This window comes from Hoplias malabaricus, chromosome 9 (assembly GCF_029633855.1).
Source record: "Hoplias malabaricus isolate fHopMal1 chromosome 9, fHopMal1.hap1, whole genome shotgun sequence".
NCBI classification, from domain to species: domain Eukaryota; kingdom Metazoa; phylum Chordata; class Actinopteri; order Characiformes; family Erythrinidae; genus Hoplias; species Hoplias malabaricus.
The window spans coordinates 21,237,891-21,262,752 of record NC_089808.1 but is presented as its reverse complement, the minus strand read 5'-3'; the positions used below and the strand labels follow the sequence as shown (position 1 = coordinate 21,262,752).

General features: G+C 44.1%; 1 protein-coding gene across 5 annotated transcripts in view; it reads left to right on the top strand.

Moving 5' to 3' along the window:
* Window positions 1–24,862, top strand: part of epha4a (eph receptor A4a) — a 49,938-nt gene that overhangs the window by 14,813 nt on the left and 10,263 nt on the right. For 4 of the 5 annotated variants that reach the window (XM_066680350.1, XM_066680349.1, XM_066680348.1 and 1 more), the window contains exons 4-8: window positions 8,807–8,962; window positions 14,746–15,081; window positions 17,047–17,171; window positions 19,079–19,238; window positions 20,894–21,005. In XM_066680350.1, the coding sequence (XP_066536447.1) occupies window positions 8,807–8,962; window positions 14,746–15,081; window positions 17,047–17,171; window positions 19,079–19,238; window positions 20,894–21,005 (889 nt within the window). Of the gene's footprint in view, window positions 1–6,656; window positions 6,718–8,806; window positions 8,963–14,745; window positions 15,082–17,046; window positions 17,172–19,078; window positions 19,239–20,893; window positions 21,006–24,862 lie in introns of those variants that run through there. The other variant, XM_066680352.1, reaches the window with a different exon arrangement.

Below are 24,862 nucleotides of genomic sequence, written 5' to 3'. Positions count from 1 at the left end.
TGTGTGTCAAAGCAAGGGAAAAACAATACCATTAAAAAAGCGAATGCCTTCTCCATACGAGAGTTTCTCGCTTGTTTTGGCTCATCACTTGTTGCTGCTGGTCGTTTTGGCTAGCTGTGCTAAAACTGTTGAGTTGGAGAGCGAGAGTGGTGCGAATTTCGCCCGTTCTTGCGCAGCCTCGTCCCACTTGCTCTACTGCGGAGGCAGGATTAAGGCTGCCCATTCAGTGACTAGTGCACTACATCCCCCCCACCCTGCTCCTTTTGCTTTGTGAGGCAGGCCTCTCTTTGAAGGCCCTTGGATGAGGACGATGGGGGGTGGGAGGGTGGGGTGGGGGGGTTGCTGAAGCTGACAGTGAGAACATTAGCATGTCAAAAGCCCCCTGAATCAATAGGACCCTTCTCTCTCGCGCTCTCTGGCTGGCGCTAACACACACAGACCTCTCCATTCAATGGCACTCAGTGCGGCCCTCTCCGACCTACTGTAGCAGAGGTGCTCTGCTAATAGGTGCACAGCTCAGAGGAGAGAGAGGGACTGGTGGGGACTAGAGAGAGACAACACCTATTTATATTGTAGCTTGTGAAGTGGTTATTGTAGTTTGGAAAGGGCCTGTTGCAAGCTGGAATTAAATTCGGCACAGCTCTAGTCATGTCATAACTTACAATTAGGAATGGGCTTTATTTTTTGCTGCAGTGTCAGTCTGGGCGCTTTAATAATGAGTATCTGCAGACGCCCTGTCTTTTTTTTTCTGTAGATTATACAGCCACAGAGTGCGTACTTCAATACAGATATGTTAGACTGCGAGTTGCTTTTAAAATGCCACTGTAAAATCACTTATCCTAGTGTGACTGTCTGAAATGATACTTTTAGGCCGTCTATGCATGCACACCTTTGGTGTTTGAAATTGCAGATGGCTTCACGGCTGCCAAAGCATAGTTTGGCTATTAGTCTATTTAAATAGCTGTTGAGCTGTTTTCATTTTCCACTTTAAGATTTGTCTGCATGGAAAATATCTTAAAAAGAACATTATAGGTAATTCCCCAGCTGTATAACTGTGATGAAGCAAAGTGTAAGCATCCAAACTTAAATGACAGATTGTGACTGGATTAGGCTTAATATAGGTCTAGTCCTTATAAATGGATAACAGTGCACATTTAAGCAACTCTAGGTAGTGTTCTTACCTTAATATCACAGCTCCAAACTCTCTGTGATGCTTCACTGAACTGTAATTTTGAGAATAAAGCCTCTGTTTTGCTAATCTGCACTAAAACTGCACTATGTACCTTTTAGAGGAGGGTGGGAAACCACCACTGACCTTGGTTTCTGGACAGTGCTGTAAAAGTGAATTACACTCTGCAGCTGTAGGAGGGGCCCAGGAGCAAAAGTGCATTGTTTGTTAATCATAGTCAGGGTAATATCTTCAATTAATCGTGACTTTGGTTTACACTCATATCGCCAAGCACTAATCCCTACACCAACCCGGAAAAGCCAGTGCAGCCGAGAAATCAAATGAGGAATCTTGATCTGTTACACCGCTTCGACATTTTCCTTCCTGTCCTCTTAAGAGGCTGTCAGACGAGCCCAAGTCTCTGCCACTGGCCCCAGTCGAGTGTCCGCCGCCTGCTCGATGCATAATGCAACGCAGCCTTGCTCTGATGCCTGACGCACCAGTTAAAGATCTCTCAGCTCCCCTGAACCGCACATTTAAACATGACTGATCACTCTGATGTTTGGCTGCTGTCGGTCCAGGCAGCCCAGAGCCTGCGGTTTTGCGTCAGGCCGAGGCAGCTGGGTGACATGTTGAATGAAAGCACTCAAGACGGCTGCCAACATCTGTGATTGCAGGCATTTTGTTTTACCAAAAGTTAGTCTTGCATCGGGGATTCATACTGAGGCGTCTGACGCAGCGAGGCAATTACCAAAATGAACAGGGGAGGCAGAAGGAATACACTGAGGGAAAGTGAGTGTGTGAGAGAGAGGGAACTCAATGAGAACCCGGGATGTGGGAAGGAAAGAAGGCTTTGGTGACGAAACTGTGGAGAGCCACACATCGAAAAGCAGCCCCCCCCCCCCTGCTTGTTTGCTGCGAATGAATTGTGAGGAATGTGAGATGATTCTCTGGCAGCTCAGCTGCCTGGACCCCTCAGAGGATAGAGAGAGAAAGACAATGAAAAGTGGTACTGAAGCTACTTATGGAGGGGATGGGGAGAATAAAGAGGGGTGGGGGACACAACAGAGAGGGGGGATTGGGAGAAAAGTATAAGAGAGGAGAGAGAGGTCTGCCCATCATAATATTTACAGAAGACATCTCCCTACAGTTGCAGAGTGCGATCCTACTCTCCTCAAAAATAACAGTGCAATTTCTGTGGTGTAGAAGCCTGAGTTGTAATGACAGGGGCTGCTGTTTCTTTAAAACACATTTGGAATTATACAACAGCTCCCATATAAGTGATTATATATGCTCTTCTGTATCATTTATTCTTCTGTAGGTGGAGGGGATTGCAATTATCCTACTGTCACCTGCTGCAGTCCACCCCCCTCCTGGGTAGAGACATTCCTGGGATGGTCTCCAGCTCTGTGTGTGTGTGTGTGTGTGTGGAGGTGGGCCTCCTGTCCATCAGCTTGGGACCCCAGGCTGAGGAAGCATTTCTGATTCAGAAAAGCTTAGCCCTGGGGTGTCTGAATATATACCGTACTGTCCTCCTCCTTGCCTTTGGGACTTTCAGAAGAAACCGTCAAACAACTCATCAACACACACACACACACACACATACAAATACACAAAAACATATGTGAAGCACCAGATGGCCACATAATAATCCACTTTTACTTTCGTGTTGCATGCGAAGGTTACACCTTTTGTCCTCTTTTGGTGTCTTCTTACATTTGGGCTTTCCTCGCTAATCTCTCATAAGACCTTGGAAACATTCTTCAGCACAAAAAAAAGAAAGATGGAGAGAAAGAAAGGGAGGGAAGGAGTAGGGAGGGCGGAGAGGGAGCCAAGGCGGAGAGGAGGAGATGAATGAAACTAAGTGAATACCTGTGGATTAGAGCTTCAGTACTTTGACGGGGGGCGGCCCAGTGGTGACGAATGAGTCTCACCGGGACTAGAGCCCGATCAATCAGCGTCGCTCCTCACACACAAACACACACACACATTCACACTTCCACACCCACACAGCGGCAGTGTTAGCATGCAGCACGTCGGGGTGGCGGAGCCGCGGCCGATTCTCATCAGTCACTGCAGACGTAATTAATAAGCAAAGTGGGAGCTAGAGAAAGCGAGAGAGAGAGAAGGGAGGGTGAGCGAATCAATGAGCCAATCAGTTCACACCGGAGGGCAGGGATGATAATGATCTATCTCTCTTTCTCTCCTCCTTTTGCCTGGCGCTTTGCTCTGCTCACTCTTTCTCTGCTTGTTCGGGCGTGTGATCAAACCACGGGCGCCATTACGGGCTGGTGAAGTCAGCAGTGACTCAGGCAATAAGGGAAGCATACAAAACGTATGCAATCAAAGTGATCCAAGTGCTATTTTGGGAATGCCTCGTATGCTGGCAAAATGAAAGGGCCTCAAGATGCTAAGGTGCAGGCGTACGGGCTCTCATATGAAGTGCTTCCTGGCCAATGTATAAGAGACCTCTATTAAACCACAAATTGCAAGGGGTCCAGTTTGCGTTAGTCATTCTGTAGCCCAGTTGTACTGTTAAAAACCCATTAAACATATGATTTAAATATCAGCTCAGATCAAAAAGAAGTAGTTACTCATAATAGTATTTTGTGTACTTTATAGCATCACACCTCCTGGATGGTAATGTACAGCAATAAGGGGTACGTGGTCCTCATAATGTGGCAAATACAAGTGGATGGCACATGTAGAACGCTGTTGTTTCATGGGTTACGAGACAGCCATGGAGTGAAAAGTCCTTGAAATCCAATTCTGAAGCCTTTGTGGTTGATCACATTACACAGACGTGTGGGGTATAGTGTGTGTGTGTGTGTGTGTGTGTGTGTGTGTGTGTAGTAGTAGTAGGGGGCTTTATTTGCCCTGTAGTGGCTACAAGAGATAAGCCCACGTCATAAACCTGCCACAGATGTGTTAGGTATTAACAAAGATAAGACCACAGGGTCTGAAAAGACACTTTCTTCACGGTGAGTACACTCTCAGGTGTGTACGAGTCTCTGTTCGGGGAGGGAGTTTGGTGAGGGTTTTTTTTGTTTGCCATTGTGTACGAGAGATAGGAGAGTGCGCATTACTTGTCATGAGAATGAAAGTGGCGTTGCAGCACAGCCCGAATCCTTCTGTGTGTCTTAGTCGGATTCTGGGAGAGGAGCCAAGCTGTCTGGCGTGCTCATAATTTACTCCTAATATTTCAATCCATTTCTCAGCCACATTTTGAGTGTTGTAAAATTGAGAGTTTATTAGATGCATTTTGATTATGACTTGGCTGATTGGAAAAGAGAGAAGGGGGGTCCCCGGGGAGAACTGAGCATGTGGCATCACCTCACTCGTGTTTGTGTGTCTCAGTGTGTGAGAAAAAGTGAGAGAGATGGAATTTGGAAATGATAAAACAGTGTAAAGTTTCCAAAAGGACACACATACTCAGAAGACCACCCAACACTTGGTTTGCTCTGGTCTACAATCTTTTTTTTCCCCCTTGCACTTATTTTGCTTCTCACACAATCCTCTGTTCTCCGACATTTTTTTTGGATGTCTGAATGCATGAAGTCTCTAGAGTGTCTATAAAAGAGATAGTTGTGGTTCTAAAATCTGATTGTCCATGTCATGTTTGAAGTCAGTGTACACACCACATGCTTTAGCTGAAATCTTTATCCATGCATCATGTTGATTAAAGAAATAGAACAAGAAGGAATAATAATTTTGTTGATACAAAAAGACTCAGCATGTTGCTTGGCAAAGATATCCTACTCTTAACCAACTACAACTGATGTTCACTTGAATTAGAACAAATAAGACTGAAAATTAAAAATTAGAAGTGAAAAAGTATTAATCAACTTGGGGAAACTAAGTCTCTGCATTTAACCCACGCATAGCTGTGAACACACACACACATACACAGAATAGCAAGCAAGCAGAAAACACTGTTCAACCCCCCCCCCCCTTTCCCCACTTATAATGCTCTTCCAGAGGCATTAGCCCACAGTTCTCATACTGATTTATTCCCATTCTTACCTCCAGCAACTGTATAACTGTACTCCCCACCATTTTAAACAGATGTCATATACAGTATACACACTATATACAGGGGTTAGCCAATGAAGCTGAAACGCCTGTCATTTTAGTGTGGGAGGTTTCATGGCTAAATTGGAGCAGCCTGGTGGCCAATCTTCATTAATTGCACATTGCACCAGTAAGACCATGTGCATCCAATGGTTCAAACATTGTGTCCTGAAGGCGGTGCTGTGTATCAGGATGACAGTGCACTAATACACATAACAAGACTGGTGAAAGATTGGTTTGATGAACATGAAAGTGAAGTTGAACATCTCCCATGGCCTGCACAGTCACCAGATCTAAATATTATTGAGCCACTTTGGGGTGTTTTGGAGGAGCGAGTCAGGAAACGTTTTCCTCCACCAGCATCACGTAGAGACCTGGCCACTATCCTGCAAGAAGAATGGCTTAAAATCCCTCTGACCACTGTGCAGGACTTGTATATGTCATTCCCAAGACGAATTGAAGCTGTATTGGCCACAAAAGGAGGCCCTACACCATACTAATAAATGATTGTGGTCTAAAACAGGGTGTTTCAGTTTCATTGTCCAACCCCTGTATATGCGTCTAACTACTTAAGTTTGCCACAGAATCATTACACATGTATCCTACTGGGCATTATCAGATTGACCACCAATCCATTCCACATTCTTCCCTCCACAGCCGTGTTCAATCCCTTTTCCCGAAAACTCAATATCCTGAACACCATTTACCCCACAGTCCCAAGCGCTGGACAACAGGTGAACAGGCAGACCCTGTAAACCCCGTGAAACTCCCTGAAAGCTCCCATGCTGCTGTGCTCTGTTCAGAGTAGAAGAGAAGCGCTGACCCTTGAGTAAGCAGCCGGCGGCTGGTAATTACAGCTCCATTAGAAGACAAGCAGGGAGCTCATCACTCCGGGCCAGGGCAGTGAGGCCGAGACTGTCCAGCTATTGTGCGGCTCAGTGGTCAGAGGCGCCGGGAAGCCAGGGGTCTCTGTGCTGGGGATTTTAAAAGGCAGTAGGGGGAGGGAGAAAGGCTGGAATAAAGGGGCAGTTAGAGAGGGAGGAAGAAGAGACAGCTGCCCAGGAGAAGGCCACAGGACAGGCCTTGGACCAGGTGGAGGGCATTAGCACTTGAGAACAGAGATAAGTGTTGAATTAAGTTAATACACCAGCACACACTCTTAAGCACATCCACACACACACACACACACACGGGGCATGACACTAATAGAGTGTGCTTGGAGAGATGTGTATTTTAGGAGTTACAATCGAATAGATATTACTCCGTATTCCACTTACAGCCAAAACATCTTTAGTATCAGTTTTATTGTACACTGGAACTTGTTTATGTGGTTTCTGATTTACTGTCATCTGTAAAGTCTTATAGACTAAATGGACACAGACCAAACATGGTCTTACATTTTCTTACTTTTCCTTAGGAGAAAAAGTATGAGACAAAATGGAACCATGAGACACAAGATGGAGTTAAAGGAGATGAAGGTGAGAGTAGGGTTTAGCTCATTTGGCAAACCTGAGCACAGTTAGTGACTTTACTGAGATCTGCACTAAAACGCAAGAGGAGACACGTGACATTACTGAGGTCTTTATCGCAGGAGACACATTTGAGCAGCAGGAGACGCTCATGCGAAAATCCCCTTTGTTTTCCCATCTGAAACTACTGAGACATTAAGGAGATCTCCTTTTTGATTTTTCTTTCCTCTGGGGAGGCTTTAAGATAGATTCGTCTTCTCCTTTGAAGCCTCATTACATAGTATTTTAATCTTACAATTACAGCTTGAAAATCATAGATATTTCACTAAGAATAGAACCTTTCTTGTTACTCCTCTAGGCTCTGAAATGCAGAAACTGCACTCTGTAACTAGCGGTGGAATGTAAGAAACCAACCATTCATATAGAGAGCTAGTTAAAGAAGCAAACCCAGGACACCAAACAAGTTTTGGCTCATCATCTATATTTGATAGGAGGGGCAATGTGTGTAAATGAGATCTTCCCCCAAAACTACCCCTTTAATCCTGTCATCTTTAAGCTTCCTAAGAAGCTCCTCCAATTAACTCTCCTTCAGCTTCTGTTAAAAAGATCCGAAGCTCATCAGGTGGACCCTCCGTCTCCCTCCTTTTCCCCTCCAGCGCACGGCCACAAAGCACACTATCCTTGTGAGGTCGTGACCAGAGGCTGCGTCCGCTCTTCCTATCTCTTTCTCCCTCCCTCCCCTGCTGTTCCTTTAGCGATCTCGTTTGAGAGGATGACAAAAAAGGTGCTAATCTCCTTTCAGAGGCCCTGAGTTAGCTGCCCAGCCCTGATCGCGCTCACTATAGTGGCTGATTGCCAGCGATTGGCCCCTGGGTAGACTATGATAGAGGGATGGAGGTGGAGAGATAGACAAGGGAGAAAAGTGGGGGGCGCCCTCGCGGGCGCGTGTTAATCCGGCTCCCCGGGGCGTCCCGTCACTTTACACGATTAAAAGGAGACAGAAAAGAGAGAGAGAGATTAATAGACACTTGTTGGAAGCAGTTTGCTTCTAGTGGCTTCAGCGTAAGAACAGAAACGGGGAGGGAAAAATGGTCTCAACAGGTTGCCGGGAGAGGCTTGTCCTGTCTGACAGCTCTATTGAAGCCTGTGAGGACTGGTTTATTTCATTTCTCTCGCTGACCTTTTGCACGGCCATAATTCTTGGCTAAGTGCATTTGTGATTTTGTAATGTTCCATACTCAACACTTTACACTGGTACACTTAGGGAAACACAGCTGTAAACGGGACCATGAAAACACAACACAGGAATCGATAAACTCTTAGATAAATGTCATAAATAGCCTTTCCGTGTGCCTTGTGGCAGTATCGATGGCGCTGTAAAATCCGTCAATAAAATACCTCAAAGCATTCCTTTGTTCCTGCTGTAGAAAGAATGGGAAAGTATGCACTTTGTGTATGTGTCCTTGAATTTGAAAAAAAAAAGCCCCAAAGGCTGACAAAGAACAAAAGTATAGGGGAGAATGTTGACGCGAGAAGGGGACAAAGCGAGTAAATAAGAAGAATAAGATGAGAGGCTTGCAGTGTCAGTGATGGAGTGTATGTGTGCTGAATGTGCAGCTCGGGTGGTGGGATTAAAGACAGAGGGTGCATTCCTCTGCTATCGCTTCCTCTGTTAATTAGAGTGTCATAAACCCTCAGCACTCACTCTCTCATTGAAACATTCCTTAGCGCCACTATACAGCCTGGCAACACTGCAAACACACAAACACATATACGTGGACACAAGTGTCCATCTCAGGTCTAGAGTGTAAGGACAAAGTATTGGAAAGATATTAATGGCTTTTGGATTTGATAATGCACCCTGTACATTTCAATAGTCACTCAAAATGTCATTAGTAATGTTTATGTCAATAAAGTCATTAGTAATGTTAACTGTCTAACAGTGCCAGTGATATGCCATTGTCCATTGAGACAAGGAGGACATCTGGAAAAGAGTCTTGTAAAATTAAGAAGCAACTTTTCAAAATGGAAATTAGAGCTGGTTTAATACTGCATGCTAAATATGTCATGCCCATTGTCATCTCTTCTTTTGTTCCAGCTTGTAAGATCGGCTACTACAGGGCCTTGGCTACAGACAGCAGCTGTTCAAAATGCCCTCTGCACAGCTACTCCATCCGAGAGGGCTCCACGTCCTGCACCTGCGACAAGGGCTACTTCCGTTCTGAGACGGACCCAGCCTCCATGCCATGCACTCGTAAGTGTATTGTTTACAGATATATCTTTTTAGGGGTCCTGTTATTGTAGATTTGCCCTGTCCTTCCATAGATTTCTTACAAAATCATGACTTTTCTGTCATACAGAACACAAAAACAATCATCTTTTTTTTAAATAATATATTAGGCTGAAGTATTTGGCAGCCACATTGCTTGCAGGGTTTTTAAAAAGACAGAGTGAAATAAACATAGCCTGTTTTTATTGCACTAGCGCAAACCATCCAAACCATTTTTGAGTTATTATGATGGCCAGACATTCACACCACAGTGCGTAGATCAGTCATACTTTTATACCAACCCTGTTCTCACAGGGAAACAATGCTTGTTATAAAAAGTGCATTACACATGAGAGGAAAAAAAATCCAGACCATATATCTGTATAAGCAGGTCAGGCCTACAGCAGATATTTAGCTCAGCGATTGTTCAGTGGGTAAATTTATGAGAGATGACAAGCAGTTCTGAATAAACTGTTTCTGCTTCTGCTCAGTTTACACACTAGTTAAATTGTAGTTAAAACAGTCCTAAAAAACAGTGAAACAAGAGCAAACGTTAATCACATATAAATCCCCCTGATTCTCTGATCCTTTAAAATACATGTGCCGAAAAATAGGTGTCAGCTACTTGTCCAACCATTCATTTAAAAGTAGTGCTTGACTTTCATATATAATACAGGTGCCATTTTCACTACTGTGTAAACCAGTGGCGGATGCTGGTCTTTCAAGGAGGGGAAGCTCAATTTCGGCCTACATCATAAAATGTGTCGGTTTATTTATACGTAAATGCTACCCTCCGTTCCTTTTTAAGAAAATGATCTGTGACCCTGTCGTACCAACAAGGCGTCTTTTCCAGGGACTTTACTAGTGTCCTCTCAATGGCCAGCAGAGCTAGGCTGCTTAAACGACCTTGGCCCATGTGAAGTGTGTCCGCCTGTGCTCCCACGGATCTTTACACCAAAGGGTCGCTGATTCGCTCATTTCGCTGTCAATCAAAAAGGGATTCAGCCTCAGACAGATCATCCAATCATCATGCAGAAGCTGAGCGTCCGGGCCAGCCGAGGCCAGCCCACTGCCCCATAGACCCCCAGAGACGCTGAGCGTCCGATGGGCGGGACAAAGCCCAGCATTTATCCAATGACTCGTCTCGTTTCGCTGCTTCGCTATTGAACTCTGTGGACGCTCAGCGTCCTCGCTGTTTAAATCACTGTGAATCTGCATGAATGACAGAGAGGAAAGCCGCGTCTTTACCAGTGATAAGAAGCTGATTCTGAACAAAAGTTGAGCGCATTGTAGTGCATATTTATTCAATGACATGTACACACAACAGTATATTTTTGATAACTTATTTTTTTAGATTTTAGGGGAAGCTGAGCTTCCCTTGCAGTCTTAGAGCAATCGCCACTGGTGTAAACCCAGTTTCAGTATTTCATCATGTTTTTAAACTAACTATGGGTCATAGTGAAATAATCAAATGTAATCAGAAGTGAGTTGTTGCTAATTCTGAAATTCCAGGGTGCTTTCAGTTGATTCGGGAAAGATCAGTATCAGAACAGAATCATAGTTAAATCTGAGCTTTCACAGTGCTATCAGTTGATTCTGAAAGAATCTGAATCAGAAACTATTCATGGTTTAATATGAGCTTTCACAGAATTGGAACTAAATCATGGTTAAATCTGAGATTGCTGTGATTTTAGTTGTTTCCAGATTTCATGGTGAATTCTCAAGTGCATTTTGGTGTTTCCTAATGAACATTAATTGATTGAATCAGAATTGAACTGAGATGAAAGATCACATTTCACAGTGCCGTATGTTGTCCAAAGCAGAATCAGGTTGTGATCATTTATCAACTTTTTTATGCAGCATTCAGTTGTTTTCTGATGAATAAGAATTGGATTTGTATTTTAGGAAATCTGAGATTTCTTGGTGCATTCTGTAGTTTCATGAAGTCCTGAATTCTTACTGAGTTTGAGCTCTGTTGCCTAAATCACTGTGACTTTAAAAGATGTCAGGGTCTGTGTGCAAGGGTGTGTGATGTCAACAGTAGCCCCATGACAGACATGTGTGTAAGCGCCTGAGGTGACCTACACATTATAACAGTGTTCAGCTTGTTAAGCCAAGCACAAGAGCACCTGCAGCACTGAGCAGACACATACAGTTTATAACAAAGTTCCCATCAGGGCCTCACACATGAGTACATGTGGTCTGAATGATAAATAGGTGCTAAATGACCGGGGTTTGTGCTTTTGTCTGTCTGGAGGACAGTAATCAGAGCAGAGACAGCAGAGAGCCAGATGTGGTCACGGTGTGAGAGCTAATGGGATTCTCAGATCTGAATGATGAGCAAGAGACAGAGCTGCCCACACACTGCACTAGACTGACCTCACACCACTAATGACATCTGAGTGAGCGTGTGCGCTGACCAGTGATCCGTCTCTTTTAGATTCGTAACTATGATCTATTCACTTCCATTAGCGGCACGATCATATCACGTTACAGTGCTGTCAAAGCTTGGAAATGTGGCTATCCTATAACCGTCTATTAATCCGCCAATAAATAAAGAGGACTTGGCTCAGATTAAAGGCAGAAGCCCAGGTAGAAGAGCCCTTTAACTATGTACGTTATATTATTTAATAAATCAGTGCCAATTGAACAACGTACCCACTCTCTTTCCCTCAAGCTGTGGCAATTTTCCTTCGCTTTCTTTCTCTCACTTTCCCCCCTCCTTTATTTGCAATCTTTAACTACTTCTCTCATATCTCCTGCTGTCTCTCTAAAAACCCAGCTTTCACACTCGACACCGACACGCCACACGAGCTCCTCAGATAAAGAGAGTGAGCAGGAGGGAGAGAAAGTGAATGAGAGAGCGCAATAGCAAAGAGAGTGAGAGAGAGAGAGAGAGACAGACAGAAGGGGTAGAGCTGACCCCATTACGCTCACCCAGCTGAACCTCCCTCTCACCTTATCGTATTAAAATGCGGCGAAGCCAGCCGACTTAATCAGCCCCTGTCAATCACAGAGCCGGTGGCACTACTGAGCGTGCTCAGTTCGGGCTGGCACCGCTGTGCTTCAGCGCTAATACAGGTTAAATAGAGTTTAAAAAACCGTTCACACTCAACTCCAGGACAGAAGGGAGGCGATATAATCCATACCCGGGGTCAAATATGCGTTTGAAGTGTTTCAGTGATTCAGAAGGCCCATATGGTTTTTGAAAAAGGATTTTAAATTATGGAGATTTCAAAGCTCCTGTTTTGGACATGGCCATATGATTCCAGTGTTGCCTGGGGATTATAATGTGCTTGGTGTAGGGCTGTCACTATTGATTATTACAGTAGTCAGACGATGTGCTAGACTCCATAGTATTGGAATTTATTGCAAGGGTCTTCAAATTGGATTTAAAGGATAGAAAATACACCAGCTGTGGTTTAAGATGTGAAAAAGGGAAACTATACCCTCTAGTATTTTGTATTCTAAACTACACATGCACAAGTACACAACAATGCACACATTTTCACAAATAAGAACAGATTAAGTATGCAAGGTTCATATACTCTCAGAAACAATGTGGTGGTACCCTCAAGGGTAAATAAAACTGGTTTAAGTTGCATTGATTTCATACATCTCATTTCATTTCTATGGTTTATTTATTCATTTTAATGAATTATATTGTGAAAGCTTAAAATTATACACTTTTCTTGTATTTGTGGACCATTGGAGGAAAGAGGAACACTGCTCTACAAACACACACACATTTAAGAACTGCACAACAAGAGGCTATATGTCTTTGTTTTATTGCATAATACTGCTTAGAGAAGTTCAAAATGTGCTATCTAGCAAACTGACATCTAATTACTGACCATTCATAAGAAAGATAATGTTTAATCAGTGTGCTTTTTTTTAAAAGAAAGTATGAGAAAGTATAAAGTTAAAACCATTAGTGGTTGCAGCTCTAGTTTGATGTGTGATTTTGGGTTCGTTGAGTTGCCTGTGATGTCACGTGAGAGTTGCTCTTTGTTTATGTGTGTGTGTAAAATTTCTGATCTCAGAAGCATGTGTGTGGGTGTGTTTGAGAGAGACAGTGAGTTTGTGTGTTAAACAGGAGGCGGCAGCTAGGGCAAAGCAATTAGCATTAATAGGATTCCTATCAGCCACCCGCTCAGTTACAGAGATGCTGATCCTCTGTCTCTCTCTGAGACATGGTTAGTGTGTGTGTGTGTGTGTGTGTGTGTGTGTGTGTGTGTGTGTGTGCGTGTGTGTGTGAGAGAGAGAGAGAGAGAGAGAGAGAGAGAGAGACTGTGTTGAATGCCTGTGGTGATGGTTTGTCATAAACTTAATTATGCCTAAATTCAGCATCGGCTGGTTTACAGATACACCACATAGGAAAACAGCACAACACACACACTCACACACTCAAACATGAAATAAAAGGGCATGCAAGAATCTGCGTATGCCCTCATTTCTTTCTCTCTCATTTTCCCATGCTGAATAAACACTGACCTCAATATGCACATAAGGAATTACTTTCATCAAAACCCATTGCACTCTGTTCTAGCTCCAGTTCAGGACTTCACCCATAAGAGCATTTCCTAGTCTGACTCTTAGAGACCCCCCCCCCCCCCACAGCTATGCATTTTGCACTTTCCTTATTCCTGCATGTAGCTGTTCATAATGGGCTGAGGATTTGAGCAGCTGCATTAACATAAGAAAATAACAGTTTTACAGTGCAGGGTCTAAATCTAGAAATCATGTCCAAGTTGGTGGACATATGCTTATGATGGTGTGAGTCTCCCTTATTTACTGCAGGAACAACTTCTTCTCTTCTTGGCAAGCTCTAAAGTACATACACTATATTGCCAAATGTATTTGCTCGTCTGCCTTTGCACGCACATGAACTTGAGTGACATCCCATTCTTAATCCATAGGGATTAATATGATGTGGGCCCTTCCTTTGCAGCTATAACAGGCTTTCCACAAGGGTTAGGAGGCATATTTTACCATCCGTTCAGAAGCACATTTCTGAGGACAGACACTGAAGTTGGATGAGGCCTGGCTCGCAGTCTCCTCTCTAATTCATCTCAAAGGTGTTAGGTGGAGGTCAGCACTCTGTACAGGCCAGTCAAGTTCTTCTACACCAAACCCACTCATCTATATGATTATGGATCTTAATTTGTGCACTAGTGCACCGTCTGTTTGGAACAGGAATGGGCAATCCCCAAAATGTTTGCACACAGTTGGAAGCATGAAATTGTCCAAAATCTCTTGGTATGCTGAAGCATTTAAAGGCCAAGCCCAATTCCTGGAGGTTGGTGGATTGGTGACTCTAAAGTGTCCATTGGTATGAGTGTGTGTTGACCTGTGAAGGACTGGCGTGAAGGTCCAGGGTGTATTCCTGCCTTGTGCCCAGTAAATCTAGGTAGGCTCTGGACCCACCGCGACCCTGAACTGGATAAGGGTTACAGATAATGAATGAATGAATGCCATCTCATCCCAAAGTCCCATTGTTCTAATGCCTCATGTCCCAATGCAGCTGGCGTTTATACTCACTTTGAATTGAGCATGATGATCTACTCCATAGCATGAAATGAATAGCTGAATTTGCTAATTATATGGGGTGTCTACAGACTTTTGGACATATACTATATAACCAACGCATTATAAAATCTTTATCTGTAACCGGACCTTTGAGATCATGTGGTCAGAGATTAACACCCGGAAAAGCATGTTGCTTTCTCACACATTATCTAAACTCTCCTTCTTCTTTTTCCCCGTAGAGCCCCCATCCGCCCCCCAGCACCTCATCTCCAATGTGAATGAGACCTCAGTGAACCTGGAGTGGTCCCCACCAGCTTCATCCGGAGGGAGGCAGGACTTGTCTTACAACGTTGTTTGTAAGCGGTGCGGTCCGGATGGTCTGCGGTGTCAGCCCTGCGGCAGCGGTGTCCATTACTCTCCCCAACAGCTGAGCCTCCGCACCACCCGCGTCTCCATCAACGAGCTCCAGGCTCACACCAACTACACCTTCCAAGTATGGGCCGTAAACGGAGTGTCCCAGCAGAGTCCCAGCCCCGAGCAGGCGGTATCCGTGACGGTCACCACCAACCAGGCCGGTGAGTGCGTGTAGGCTGGACACAGGGAATGATATTAATTTGACTATTCAAAAATTCAAATTTCAACACTTCTCAGCTATTAGGTGTATTACCGTAATTGTCTCTTATCATAAATACTGCTTTTTGAATGAGCTGTTTTCACTTTATGAGATCCACCTACTTAAAAGCGTACACATACTCTGACAATTTATGAGGGGCTAGAGGAGGGGCTTTTGTTCTAACCAAACAAAAGCATACCTCTTGTAAATATGTAACCCTGAAAAGAACCATATATGCATGGAAAGTGATATTTACATTGTCATGGTTCGGTATATAGCCAGTGCCTTTGGTAAACTCCCATGAAAAATGTGTGGGCCTGAGGACGGCTAACATGAATTAGGCTAACAGATGTACCCCAAGTAGGATGGCCAGTAATGGTGGATCAAATAACTGTGTGAGGTGTGGAGTCTCATATAGACAGCCTCAGAGCGATAGACTCCACTATTAACGTTCACTTTGCCATTTACTAATACACACAAAGCAGTAACACAAAGGTAGGATCAGCGATGGATGTGGGGTGGCCTGGGAGCCAACTGGGACTCAGGGACGCTGCTCTATTTGCATGGCTTTGCCCCTTGTACCGTTTGGACTCCGTGCATGTTTATAGAGTAATAGGAGAATTTAAACTTGTCCTCAGACATCATCATACACTGGCATGACGAGACAGATACACAAACCCCTGACATCACCAAATACCAGCATGATATCCTCATACGATTTGGTTATCTGCTCCAAAACACTAGGAGATAGAGTTACAAATCTTCAGAAACAAGACTGTGCCTTGGCCACCATGGACCAATTTCACGTCACGGCTTGTCGTGCGAGTGTCAAAAGCCATTACTCTGACAATAAACTGTGTACAAGCTTTAGCGTTAGCAGTCGTGTGCACTGGTTCCCGTGAGTATGGCACACATTACAGCAGAGTGAATGCGGCACAGGTTACATTTGCTTAAACCGAGTCTGTAAAATTTTTACAAGGCATTTAATTTCAGGTTGTTGAAGAAGCGTGAGGTAGGAAATGGGTAGGTAGTGTCTGGTTTTGCACAGTTACTAGCTTTGTTGGTTTCTTCTGTCTTGCCTCATTCTGTGTCATTATGTCTGTAGTCTCTCATACTAATGGCCACACCTGTCCATGTGTACTTTAGTCAGGAGATCACCTGCTTCAGTCTATATCTTCCTAGCATTTACAACCCACACACAGCTGGGCTTTTATGACCACTTCCTCTAAACCGCAGATGTCAAATCAGCTTCCCTAGCTTAAGCCCTCACTGGATCTCTTCGTAAAGATAAGCAGAGACTGTTCTCAGGTGAGCAGAAAGCAGTTATATCTAAGGCAGCCTGAACTAGCCACTGCCCCAGGGGCCTGGATTTAATCCCTGCCTTGGCAATGATGCAGCATCATTGATAGAGCCATATAGATTACAGATAAGGCCCATGCTCACTACATTACTGCGTCAATAGACTCGCTGAAATAATAAAACCTAGTTATGAGGGAAAATAAAGGCTCTCTCCACTGCCTTTCTTTTAAGAGAAAACCAAGCAGTCTTGCTGTTATAATGGTCATGTTGGGTGCCTTGTGTTGGCGAAGGCTGCCTTCTTGTTGGAGGGAAACTGAAACCCACATCGATCAGCTGTTGCTGTAATCGCTGCTGTCTAACCCATGGCTAAATAATGGGGTAGGCCAGCTAGCAATGTTCCAAAGGGTCCTCGTAGTTTCTCTCGGCACGACATTGCAAATATCTCTCCGCCTCCGTAATTCTTTCTAGCTTTATGGCGCTAATGTGTTTGTCTTTCTATGAACTGGGACCAGAATCAACTGGAAGAGGCAGCCAAGGGAGAGCTCCTCACTACACTGAGGCTTTATTCTGAACTTTATTTTGTGTGTGTGTGTGTGTGTGTGTGTGTGTTTGGGTCTGTTTTTTCCAGCTCCCTCTCCGGTTACCTCCATCCAGGCCAAGGACATCACCAGGCATGCTGTGTCTCTGGCATGGCAACAGCCAGAGAGGCCTAACGGAGTCATCCTGGAATACGAGGTCAAGTACTACGAGAAGGTGAGTAGGTACCATGAGAGATGTAATCCGGGGTCGTAACTGATCAGGTTGCCAGCAGGGGGTTGGGTCAAGCGCCCCACAGAAAAGAGCGAGCAAGGCAATCTACCAAGTGTAGTTCAAGCTAGAGTTTGGATGAGAGAACAGCTTGAGGTTGAAAAACTTCAAAAAAAAAAAAAAGGGTTTGTGGGTAACGTAGTTCCGATCTGAAGGCGAAGGCCAGTGCCTGGCGGATGGAGAGACAGCATGAGGTGAATGAGACAGAGAGTGTGCCGGGGAAAGAGAGATGGAGGGAGGATAACTCTCCTCACTCTTCTCTCCTCTCCCGCTGAGTCCACTCCTCTGCCTGGCTGAGTGATTACAGAGCAGCCGTGGTCAGATTCCACTCTCTCTTACACACTCACACAGAGAAGCTTGTACTGTGCTCCAACAGCTACAAGCAGAGCATTAGGGGACATGGAGGGGAAAAAAACGCAAACCCTCTCTTAAACCCAGGTCGCTTTGCTTGCTTTGGTGCAGATCTGACAGTATCCTAAGTGGTCTGAATGCAGAGATGAGGCAGGGGATTTCTGCACAAGCAACTTCAGGTTACACCCACGGGAGAAAGAGCAAACAAAGATGGCCGCCTTGTTTTCGAACAGTGCGGTTGTGGTTTCCCCCTACAAAAGCATTGCTGTACTTTTCATGTCGGAGCTTCAGCGAATCCCCTTTGTTTGATCGTGCTGTTTCATCAGCCGCCTGCTCCAAACGCAACAAACCAGTGAACCAGTTATGCGGGTTTGCTTAAAGGCCAACAGAATTTTCATCATGGTTAATGGACTTAGTAAATATTGTTACAGTTCCAACATATGGAGAGAAACAAAAACCTGTTTTTTATTATAAAGTTAACATGGATGTGATATCATAGCCATGAACGCTTGTACTAATTTAAAATAGGGATGCACTGATATGGGAATTCTGGTCTGGTGCTGATAAAAGATGTCATACAAGCATCTGCTGATGTCAATATACATATTTAGAAAGCACAGAAAGAAAAGATAACCCTGGATTAATGTTATAAAGAAACCGAGAAATATTTGCATAATGTTTTAGCTATAAAACAAATGCATGCAACAATTAAATAAAAGCTGCCTCCTGGTCTCAGCCTTAAACCTTTCTTTAACCAGTTGAAATAAAATAATAGATTTACTCAAATGAATACAAATTATGGTAGTAATTGAATGAAAGTTAAATTAAAGCAAAGATTAAAGACATAAATACCACTGCATACTATTTTAGCAGTGTAAAGATTCAACAATAAATTACTGTCAGAGATGTATGAGCAGAACCATATTTTTCATATATCTTCATCTCTTTCATTAGAACAAAAGTGTGGCCCAGTTTTAATCTGTAGAAAATTGCATCAGCGATTATCTGTTTGAAATATCAGCTGAAAACTCAAAGAATTGTCCCGATACTGATAACCTTTAAAAGAGCAATTACCTGTCAATACCGATGTAATTCTGACATCATCGTGCATCACTATTTTAAAGCACACCCAAATTTGTTCAACGCCTGCATTTATGGATTGGTGTTTGCAGTCCAGATCTAATTATTCAATGACAGCACTTGAGTTCCATCAAATCCTCACCGCAATTTCTTCCAAAAACTAGTGTCTAGCCTATCAAGATGACTAGGTATTGTTATTGCGGCAAAGGGGACAAAGTATGTATTAATCATTTTCATCTCAAAAGAAATGTTAGCCAGGTTGTGTGCATCGGTATCAAATACAATTTTTAAGGATGAAAGAATTTGGAAAATGAGTAATTAAGACTGTTTTGGAGATGAGGACTTCAGGGAGTGTAATAGACATGAAAAATTCTTCAACACTTGGCTCTCTCGCTCTCTCTCGTTCACTCTCTTCTAATCAGGATCAGAATGAGCGCAGCTATCGGATAATGAAGACGTCCTCCCGCAGCGCCGACATCAAAGGCCTGAGCCCACTCACCTCCTACGTCTTTCACGTGCGTGCTCGCACCGCCGCCGGCTACGGAGAATTCAGCGCTCCCTTCGAATTCATGACCAATTCAGGTGGGTTATGCTTTATGCTTTGGCTTGCACTTGTTTGTGTGTGTGTGTGTGTGTGAGAGAGAGACTGCCACACAACAAAGGAACCACGTGGTTCAGCCTACCACAATGATAGACATGAGTGTTGAGTTTCAGGGTGGATCACTCTCTCTTCGTCGAAAAGCAGCTGATGTATACATAATTACAGACCTCTTCCCAACTTCCTTTTGAACAGATAGCTCTTTTGTTTGCCTGGTGTGTGTGTGTGTTTTTTTTTTTATTAATAGGCACTTAAAGAGAACAGATGAGCATGACGACAGACGCAATTCTGAAGAGACTAGAAGGAAAACTGTTTACTGGACTCATAATGAATTGAAAGATTTATAATGAGGCTCATAAAACAAGGCTTTTAGTTTGTGCAGAAATGAGATTGGGGGATTTCTGTGCGAGCAAATTTAAGATGCACAGATTGATTTTGTGTTTCTGGTGGTACTTTTTTATCCAGTTTTCTTCCCAATTCATTCATTCATTCAGGGTCGTTGTGTGTCCAGAGCCTAGTAAACATTGGGTTGCAAGTCAAGGACAAACCCTGGACAGAGCACAAGTTTATCACTTACTAACACACTTACTTGTCCTGTCACTCACACCTGCAGATTATTTCACACACTCACAGCTCTGGAAACCATTCTATCCAGTTTAAACATGCCTGGAGGATAATACTGACCCAAACAGTTGTGTATTAACATATACTGTAGTAGTGCTGGGCGATATGAGTGCAGATCAATTAATTGTACATTTTACCATGATTACGATAACTGAACAATTATTTTGTTTTTGTATTTCTGACCCTCATAGTTCAGTGACGAGGCTTGCACTGTAAATTTGCTCCAGTATTAAAGCTGGGATATTTTTTCTAATGTTGCTGGGAGCTCATCCCTCTCTTGTTTTTTGAGCACTGTTTATATTTGGTGTGTGATTGCGCTTTGGTCGTTGAAACTTTTTTTTTTCTCAGCATTTATATTTAACTTCATTTGTTCAGTATCTTATTAATTACAGTCAACACAAAGCACGGCCAGACCACAGACAACGTATTTTTCCTTGGTACAAGCTGCTTGAGTCGCTTAGTCAGCCTCTCGGTTTAGGTTGCTTCCATGTGGCAGATAAGGGCAGAATCACATGACTACAGCTTGGTAGCATGATTTTAAAGGGACAGTGCATTGGGGACATAACAGAAAAAAAAAAATCGATATAATCGATATAGACAAGATTATCAATCAATCAATCAAATTGATTATTAGTTATAGTAATGTGAATGTAGAATATTAGTGATAAATGAGTCTGAGGAAGGTAGAGGTGATCAGTGATTCTGAGTGAGTTAAAAGTAGGTGCAGAGTTAATTTGAGATAAAACAGCATGGCCAAGCATGTTAGTGTAGATGAGACAAGGCCAGGATCTTGTACAGGACACACAGGCGCTGGATCATGCCGATTTCGATTAATTTTCGATTAATTGCCCAGCCCTACACTATAGGTAGGTATTCATTTTAAATGTTCAGATTGTGAAAACTATATTTCCTTGTAAGAGGTTACAATATTGAAGGCTTAAAATCATACCTTCTGTTAGTGGTTATCGTTTACTGAAATTTATTTTCATGTAAATGTTTTTATTCCTGCCTTCAGTTCCCTCCCCCATAATCGGTGACGGAGCAAACTCCACAGTGCTGCTGGTGTCTGTCATCGGCAGCGTGATTCTGCTGCTCATCTTCATCGGAGTCTTCATCATCAGCCGCAGGTGAGTCACTGTCCCCGTGTCCCTGTCCGTCAGTCTCTGAATATTCCGGCTGCGGTGCCCATCCCTCCACCTCTCTTTCTCTCCCTGTGGCTTTCTCAGTCACCTTTCCCTCACCTTATCCGTCAGCCCCTATCACTCTCCCACTATCTGTCCATCTCCCTCTCTCACGTCCACTCGCTGTCTTTCCATCTCTGTGGCCCTGTTTGCTCATCTGCATCCCCTGCAACACTCTCTCTCATTCTCTCTCTCTCTCTCTCTCTCTCTCTCACACACACACTCACACACACACACACACACACACACACACACATTCTCTCTCTCACACACACACACATTCTCTCTCTCCCTCCCTACGGTGCTGCTGGCAGTATACTGACAAGCGGCTGGCAGCTCAGGCTGATTAGAGCGTCGCTGGCCCAATGCAGGCTTTCCTTACTCGCTTGTGTTGGGTTCCTCAGGGAGTGTGTCCTGTTCTGGAGGCCCCAGAGGAGGCAGCTATACACTGGAGACCTCTGTGAGTGTGTGTACGTGAGTGTGTGTCTGACTCTCGGAGGCCGTCACAACTCCCACTGGCAAAATGTCACCTCTGCTTCATACAGCCCCCCCCCCTCGTATACTTGTTACCCTACGTATCCACACCAGCCACGGGCAGCTACCTTTAAAGGGAAGAGTCATTGCTTTTGTTTCACTGTACTATTCAAATGTAAATACTTGTGTCGTCAAGCGATCAGAATAATGGTCTTTTTTATCCCCTTTGTTTTATTTACTCAAATAAGCTGCTGCTTTTGTTAGTTTGCTGCTCATTAAATTATCAATTTCTCTTCCTCAACACTGTCCATCAAATTCAAATCTCCTCTTTTAAATTCTAAAGCCAACACCGTGTCGATTAAACGCTGAAGCACATCTTTGTTTAATTAAAATCACACGGTTATAACTGTGACTTGAGATCCCCCCCCTTCTCCCAAGTAGCCTCATTCCAACCCGTGCCATTTCCCAGACTTCAGTAAGCTACCACTTTCTTTGCAGCAGTTGACACTCTAGTGCTATCAGCTGTGATAATCAGCTCAGTGCAGGTGGGTTTGCCTTAGCAGGCCTGAAAGAAGCAGAATCTCCCTCATTCACACTCCCAAATACAAATCAGCCTAATGAATGGGCTCTTTGTTTTCCCCAAGCACCCATTAGGCACTTCCTCACTGGTCGCTGTCCAGTTAGAGAGAAGACTACACCTCCAATCCTCCAATCTCTCTCTTTTAATTCTTACCTTCCTTGTGGCTGCCATATTCTCTAGGGGCCTGTAAAAGGGCTGTAAAAGTGCTTGTACACCACTCTCTTACAAATAAAGGCGCTACAAAAGGATTCTTTGAGCAATGCCATAGAAGAACCACATTTGGTTCCATAAAGAACCAAGGTTTGTTTAAGAATAGGGTGAGTGTGAAAAAACATTTTAAGGGTTTATAAATCCATCACTTAAGGTGGACCTTAAGGTTCTTTACCCATTTGAATGTGTTAGCAAATCGGATCTTGGTGGAACCAAAAGTGGTTCTTCTAAGGTATTGCTCAAAGAACCTTCTGTAGCAAATTTATTTTTAAATATTTGCCTTTCTGCTAGTTATAGTAATATCGCAGCCCAAATAAAACAGTTATTAACAGTATTTGGTAGGGCTTTGGGTTGCGTGTGTGTGTGCGCGCATGTGTGTGTTTTTGAAGCCCAGTATATCACAGGTGTTGTCACTCTAGAATTGGACGCCACGTGCGATAATCTCATCCTGCCTAAAATAACAAGGACTGGCCGTTCAGGCTGGACAGTGGGAGCTGTGGGTGGTGTACGATGGCAGGACTGTTAGATGGCTTTCTTATGGTGTTTTTCCACCTCAAGGATCCGGCTCGACACGGCTCGGCACGCTTAAAGCTTGTCTCTTTAGAAGAGCACGGCTCTCCTGTGAAATGGAGCAGGTGACTTCTCTCGTCTCTAATAGGAATCGCTGGCTTGAAAACAACGCAACACTGGTGGTATAGTTAGGTGCTGTTTACTCATCGTATTCACGTGTTGTTTTTGTTTTTTGGACTGAACACACGTCGAGGTAAAGTTACAAGCTGCTGTTGGAGTCAGAGAAAAATAAATTTGAAAATTGCTGTAACTTTTCTTACAAGCAGCGGTTTGTGTTGGATTTAATTGAGATCTGTATTTAATGATGACATACATGTCTCTCTGGCCAATCGGAACTCTGCAAGGTTTCATGTCACCATTTAGTACCTACTCGGCACGGTTGGAACCCAAAGCGAGCTGGGACTGAAAATCTACCCAGTTCCAGGGACCCAGGACCAGATTTGGCCAGTAGAAATGCAAAAGAGACGTGCAGAGTTGAGTAGAGTTGTGTAGGTTCCATGCAGTGGAAAAGCACCATTGGTATGATGACACCGTCCCCTCTCACACACAGGCGCGCGCACACACACATACACACACACGAGACTCTTTAGAACTGCACTGGAGCGCTCAGGCGTTAAAGCCTAACCCCCTCCATCACAACCCTCCTCCTCCTGCTCTACCTGTAGATATCTCCCCACCATCACCTCTTTCTCCCTCTCTCACTCACACACACTCTCCCTCTTTCCTGCCCACCTCAGGGGGCTTTTGTCAACGCCAGACTGCACTAAGAAAACAATAACAACACTGCCACATTCCTGAAAAGGTTGCTTTAGTTCAGCCACACACTCACCCAGGTGACCCTGCAGCTCAGCAGGGGACTCCTGGGCCCCTGCTGCTTCTGTTTGGGGCCTTTATCAGGAGTATTGTGCTTTGCTGCTCTGGGTGGGCTTCAGCCAGGTGACCCCTGTGGTAACCGGAGCTTTGGGGCTTGGGGGGTAATTGGTCATGTCTGTGTGTGATGTGTGTGTGTGTGTTTGTGTTTAGATAGGACCGACTGTTTTGGCCATTTCCTGCGTGCCCTTTTCCCTTGTCGTCAGGGCCCGCCACCTGCCCCTGCAGAAAATAAGTTATTGTTTTTAACCTATAAGACCATTGCAGGCTTTCACTGAATAAACAACGAAGGAACAGTAGGGTGTTACGCTGCATATTTCGATTTAAATAATTAATAAGTGAAGTCTGCACGGCATTTAGAGTGATAGCCAGGAATACAAATTAAACAAGGTATGCCTACATTTCAAATGATCACATTAAATGTCATAATTATTCATTCATTCATTCATTATCTGTAACCGCTTATCCAATTCAGGGTCGCGATGGGTCCAGAGCCTACCTGGAATCATTGGGCGCAAGGCGGGGAATACACCCTGGAGGGGGCGCCAGTCCTTCACAGGGCAACACAGACACACACATTCACTCACACTTTGGAGTCACCAATCCACCTACCAACTTGTGTTTTTGGACCATGGGAGGAAACCGGAGCACCCGGAGGAAACCCACGCGGACACGGGGAGAACACACCAATTCCTCACAGACAGTCACCCGGATCGGGAATCGAACCCACAACCTCCAGGTCCCTGGAGCTGTGTGACTGCGACACTACCTGCCGCGCCACCGTGCCACCATGTCGTAATTAAAGCATGATAATAATCCAAATCAATGCCTTTTGTATCAAAACATGGTATATCCAAAAAAGAAATGATCACTGAAAATATCACATAACACATTTTGTTGTTAATTTGATGCTCTAATATTTGTGAATGAGGTGCATATTCTACCCCTTTCCCACAAGCAAACACAGTTCTGTGGTGCCTTCATGGTGTGATCGAAATATTACAAGAATCAAAACACCACAGCAGTGGTAATAACAGCCTTTTTCAGAACGACCGATTTCAGCGCATTGTCTCTTTAAATGATAACGAGCCACTCACAG